At 44.9% G+C, this 5843-nt stretch overlaps 1 protein-coding gene across 1 annotated transcript; it reads right to left on the bottom strand.

The window, feature by feature from the left end:
• Positions 1–218: 218 nt before the first annotated feature.
• Positions 219–615, bottom strand: T265_06550 (hypothetical protein; the record flags this gene model as incomplete). The annotated part of the gene is made up of 2 exons (XM_009171846.1): positions 219–288; positions 353–615. The coding sequence occupies 2 exons, from the start codon at positions 613–615 to the stop codon at positions 219–221; spliced, it is 333 nt and encodes a 110-aa protein (XP_009170110.1).
• Between the last annotated feature and the right edge of the window lie 5228 nt (positions 616–5843).

The following is a 5843-nucleotide window of genomic DNA, read 5'->3' as shown; positions in this document are numbered from 1 at the left end:
TTTTATACTACTATAAATAATAATACTGATTCAAATAACACATAGTAATGACTATATATAGGGAACAAACTGAATTCCTACAGCGTATCAGCAGAAATCACTTTGCTTGTTTGCTACAGCTGAGAATAGACAAAATTATCGGCGCAACATTTAAATCGCAGTCACAATCAATAGGCTCGATCCTATTGGTCGAAAGAAACAGGACTGGCAAACAGTGTTCAGCTGTGAATCATCGTGTTCTGTAGATTAGTATACATTGTCCTTCCACGACGAATTCCAGAAAACAACCTTTCAAGAAAGATATCCGGCTAGGTAAGCGTTTGCTTAATCAAGAAACAGCTGAACCACCTACCTGCAATAGTTTTTGCCCAGAACGCAATGCCATCTTGGCCCGTATTTCTTATCCAACCAGTCTTTCATCAGTTCCGGAAATGTGTTCAGCGGTTGCGCTTGATCTAATTGATCGACTGCCTGTTTCACAATCTCATCTTGCATCGGTTCGGGCATATCGTTGTTTGTGATTTGAACATCTACAGAATCTGCAGTCATCCTGCGTTTGACTGTGGTCACAATGCCGGTTGAGGAATTATACTCTGTTGTTATTGTGTGCGACATAGTTTGTGTGTGCTAATATGGGCTGGAAGAAACATGAGCTGTGCTGAAAACGAACTATCGTATTGATCGTCCCGGAAGCGCGCGCTCACAATCACATGCACACACGCACGCACGCGCGGTTAAGTTTGATTGGGCTGACTAACATTCCTTGATGCGGATGGATCATGTGACCTCCAGAACAAGTCAATCTGATTGGTCGCAGTGGAAGCTCATCTGACTGTCGGCACAGCGACTCAGAATGAACAGCTATATTGCTCATTTGCGTGCTCAACTTTTCGGGTGTATTTCACACTTCAAAGATTGTCGAATCTTTGTAGATATTTTTGGAAAAGCGTGACACTGAACCTGATGCACATTACCGAATTCTTTTTTTGGTAGGTGAAACAAGATTGGAAAATTTGAGGAATTTGGATCTCCAAGAGAAACCTTGAAAATTCATCTGTTTAAGGTGATTCACTCTAGCAGCAGCGTAGGGCGAATATTCAGCACATTCCCAAAGAGATTCCAAAATATGGGACGCCTCCAGCAACCAGCGTTTGACATCCACACACTTACAAGTTTTGAAGAAGCGCTGTGGTTCTGAAATGTCACCTGACAAACAGAGTAGAAGATAAGGTTACGGAAACTCGGGGACTGCGCCTACCTGATGAGCCTCAAGAAGGGCGAAACCAGTCGAAGAATTTTCAGCAAACTTGTGAGTAGATTCCTTTATGAAAAGCGTGGCAAAACCATTTTAATGTATGTCAGCTGTTTTTACGTCCTAGATGAAAGGCGGAGTCCAGGAGAGAATAGACACGCGTAGGTTTGACGATCTCGAAATTCAAAAGAAAGAATTTGGTTCAAACGTTCATGGTACTATTTATACAAAAGGGGGCGAAGCAATATAGGTATCGATTGTCCACGTTCGTGGTGTCAACATGTGTAAATGTCTCCCAGTAGTCTGCACCGCGCGGTGTCAGTGTCCGCAAACCAGACAACGCCGAGCGGGATTTTGCCTCGGTACTATGGGGAGCGACCCTTCCTTTCGAGGACAGTCTCGTGATTCTAATTGGCGGCGCGATCACAGGGGAAATCACGGAAAAACAAGTCAGGTCGGACACAACAGACGTGGCACAAACACGCGTCAGCAGGTAGATTAGCCGCGCACATGCACACACACACACACACATGCCGGTGAATGAAAGAAGCCCTTCACTTTGGAAACACTTACTAGATAGTAACAAACCATAGGACAGGAAAGCAAAACTCTCATATGCACCTAATTTTTAAAAACTGAATATCAGTTTTCGTTTTGAACGCATCTTCTTAAACTTTCCTAGATATTTATTCAATATCAAGCAAATGTAAACGAATGCTGCAAAGCGATTCCACAAATTCCATATTAAATCCTACGTTCCACTGGATTAATGCGGGGTTACTGGGGCCCACATACTACTTGCACGCCTCATTAGTAGTATCGACCGTTACACCGGTATCTGAAAGGAGGTCATTTATGGCAAGGCAAATGGTGGACATGGGTAGACAATGCAATCAGGGAACAAAGCTACATGGACGGTGTAGACAAATAAATTGGAGAATTACCATGAATTAAATAAGCACTGTTTTAAGCGAATATACACTCATTTGCGAACTAATTTGGCTTTTCGAGAGACTCACCCAGAACCCAGTTGAATCTCTCAACTTTGATGTTTACAGGCGACTGAATGTGCTGCACCTTGCTGCTGACCTTAAGAGGAGTACATTACAAAGACATACATGTATCGCGATATCTCGAATATCGTAGCGACTGAAACATGAGGCGGTCTGGTGCTGCACATTCAGTTGCCTGGAAACATCACAAATGAGGGGTTCAGCTGGGCTCCAGGTGAGTCTCTCGAAAAAACCAAAGTAGTTTGCAAATGAGTGTATATTCGTTAATTTCGTGCAATTTGGTTTCAAGGTTGACGGAAACCCGGGGAGTGCGCCTACCGGATGGGACCCGAAAAGGGCGAAACCGGTCGTGGGTTGTCGATGGATTTTCAGCAACCTTACGAGTAGCAAATTACAAAGCACTGTTTTCCACTTTTCTGTGACCATTGATTCGGTTCAAGTATTGATGTTCATGGTCTGTTCCCGTCGCTGTGTTTCACATTGGTGAACTCGCACTTGGTGAACTCGCGAAGATCAAAAAATCAGTACTCGGACGCTTTGCAAAAGACATTGGCCTCACACACTCGTGTCCTCAAAGTGTACTTCAGCTATTTTTGACAAAACTTGAAACAGAAAGTCGCTTTTCTGCAGGACATCCATGAACTGGATTTTAGGTTGAGTCTGTCGTTAACATACACGTAATTTAGGAATAAACGCAGTCCGGCGGTTGCACACAATTCGATGTATAGGCTCGACGACAGCTCCTGCCTACGGCTCCAAGAAGGCTAAAACCAGTGGATTTCAGCAACCATGAGTAGTACGTTCCGTTAGGAAAACACACTTCGATATGACAAATGTCCCGTCAACTGAAGCATGAGGCAGCCTGTGTGCAGTCATTCAATTGTAGAGTACCATAAACGAGAGATTCAGTTGACTTTCTCGTGAAAATCAAATTGATTTGCAAATGAGTGTATTTCTCAAAAACGGTCCAATTTGGGTTCAAGTAGAACCTAAGGTTGATGGAAACTCGGGGGCAGTGCCTAACTGATGAGCCCCAAGAAGGGCGTAACCGGTCCTGTGCTGTCGAAGAGTTTTCAGCAACCTTGTGAGTAGTTTCCTCTATCCTCAAAATAGTTTTTCATTATTTTTTGCGTAAATCAATCAAACTAAAGAATATGCCACTGGAATTTTCCAACCTACTGCTTCGTTCTCAATCTTCTTTTGTTCACCATGACTCCTGAAAAGTAGTCGAAACACTTCCCGAATACCGTACTTACCACATTGCACTACTCAGGTTTGACGGTTTCACGCCTCCCGAGATAGCCCAAATTTCCTATTCGAATGACTTGTCAAACTAAATAATTTCACCGCAGAGAGTTCCCGCTCGGGAATGCAGATAACTTCAACCGAATTGGTCATTGCAAAACCAATCGCCCACTTGTCTTTTTGGTGTTATCACAAAAACAGACAAACTGTTGTCATTAGCGGCGTGGTAGTTGGGTTGAACACACCGTCGAGTCTCCCGTGACCTTATGACAATTCCCCCGTTCATTTGCTTACTCCACTTGTTTTTCTCATCTGTACCCTGCATTCGCCTGCCTTGACCTGTTTTCTCATGAGGCCCGTCCGATCGCACGTCCAATGAGAATCACGAGACTGTCGTTGGATTGGAAGACCCACACGTTGTTTCGTGTGCGGACCTCGACACTGCACTGTGCCCCGGTCAGTGACAGACCTGTGAACTTGTTAACGCTAAGAAGGTGAACAAGTGAGGTTTATTGTACACATTTGCTTACCCTTGTGTAAACAGTACCGTAGAATTAAGAACCCATTTCTTCCTCTTGATATTCGAGATTGTCGAACCTACGGCTCACTCAAAGTTCCATATCGGGTACCTCAACAGTACTCAATCCTGTTCGTGAGATTGGATTGACAACCCGATCTATTTGACACCGAGTCACAGTTGCAGTTTTTTCATGGACCCGTTCCTGCATGATTCCTTCCTGGCTCTTGGCTTTTCCCACCACTATGACGTCGGCTGCGCTTGCCGAATTACGGGAGAGCATTGCTGAATTGGACGAGGAGGATGGGGTCTTGTATCGGAAACGGCAGTTGACTAGACAGAGACGTGGAAGTTTCTTGTGTCTCTTAACCTTTGGATGGATGATGCATTGGCTGTTCCCATCAACTCAGAAGAGGATGACAACCGACCAGACTACTGTTACACGGGGTGCGCTCCGGTAACCGAGGATGAAGAAGTCACCTCACAAGAGGACAATCATCGGTCAATCTGCGGTTCTTTGGGGTGCGCTCCACTAACCACTTGTGAGCAGACCGTTCCACCCACCATGGGCGGATGGCGAGCCCGTAGATCCATTAGCGGAAATGACGCATATGGGTGTTACCCACTTCCAGACAGTTTCTACACAGTGCCTCAGATTCGTGAAGTTTCTAGCCTGGAAAAGGCGTTTCGAAACCTAGCTCAACAGCTTTTCAGTTTGTGCGTGTGCTATATGACGTGACTTAGTTCGGAGGGCCACTTACGGACTACATCATACCAACTTTGAGTTTTGTCCAGCAATACCCACCTACAAGGCAGTGTTTTCTCAATTTACGTATTGGTGTTTGCCAAGTGAGTATATACTCAGAACTCAACACATGGTATTCATACAATGTTCCCGCATTTACTTACTGAAGACATTGTATTCAATACACCATGATAAATGTTCCCCTTTACCCTTATCCTGTTGCATAGTAATTCATGGAGGAATTATGGTGGGGAGTGTTGAGTTTAACTTGACCTTAGGATAAACCCCCATTCATTTGCTTACTCCGCCTATGTACTTTTGACCTCCAGTTGTTTTGCTTATTCGTACCCGGCACTCACCTTGCCGCAGAGGCCGTCCTTTCCGACACTTGTGTATTGACCTGTGTGTGAATGTGCCTTGCTGCTGACCTACTAACCCATGTCCCGTTTGCTGAGCCTGCCTTGACTTGTTCCGTGTTATCGCACGTCCAATGAGAATCACGAGACCGTCGTCGAAAGGGACAACCGCAACTGAGCCGCCATCATTCTGCTCGCCGTTGTTTGGAGTGCCGACGTCGACATTGGACTGCACTGCGCCGGTCAGTGACAGACCTGTACACATGTTGACGCTACGAACCTAAGCAGCTGAGGTTTTTTTGTATAAATTTGCTTACCCTTGTGTAAACAGTACCGTAAACCTTTGAATCCAATTCTTAGGTATTGTCTAACCTACGCGTCATTCAAGGTTTCGCACTGGGAACCTCAACGAGGACGATGAAAATAGGATTTACTTTATCGTTTCAGAGGAGCTTGATAAACAATCGGTAGTTTTTATTTGGACAACGTTTCGCGTTTGACACAAAAGCTTCATCAGGCCAAGTGAGCAGGTCATCAAATTGGCCAGGTTATAAGACGGACGGGGAACCAATCAGTAAGTCAGTCTTCTTCATAGTATCACACTAGATCGGTGTTGAGTTTCAGTTAACGGCTCTTGTCGGTTAGGGTGGTTGTCAAAATCTTGCTTTGGCGGACTGGGGGTGTTTCAAATTAATCCTGATCGGGTTTGGTTCGT

Source organism: Opisthorchis viverrini (genome assembly GCF_000715545.1).
Source record: "Opisthorchis viverrini unplaced genomic scaffold opera_v5_136, whole genome shotgun sequence".
Classification (NCBI taxonomy): domain Eukaryota; kingdom Metazoa; phylum Platyhelminthes; class Trematoda; order Opisthorchiida; family Opisthorchiidae; genus Opisthorchis; species Opisthorchis viverrini.
Note: the sequence above shows the minus strand (reverse complement) of the source record. Positions and strands in the feature narration are given on the sequence as shown.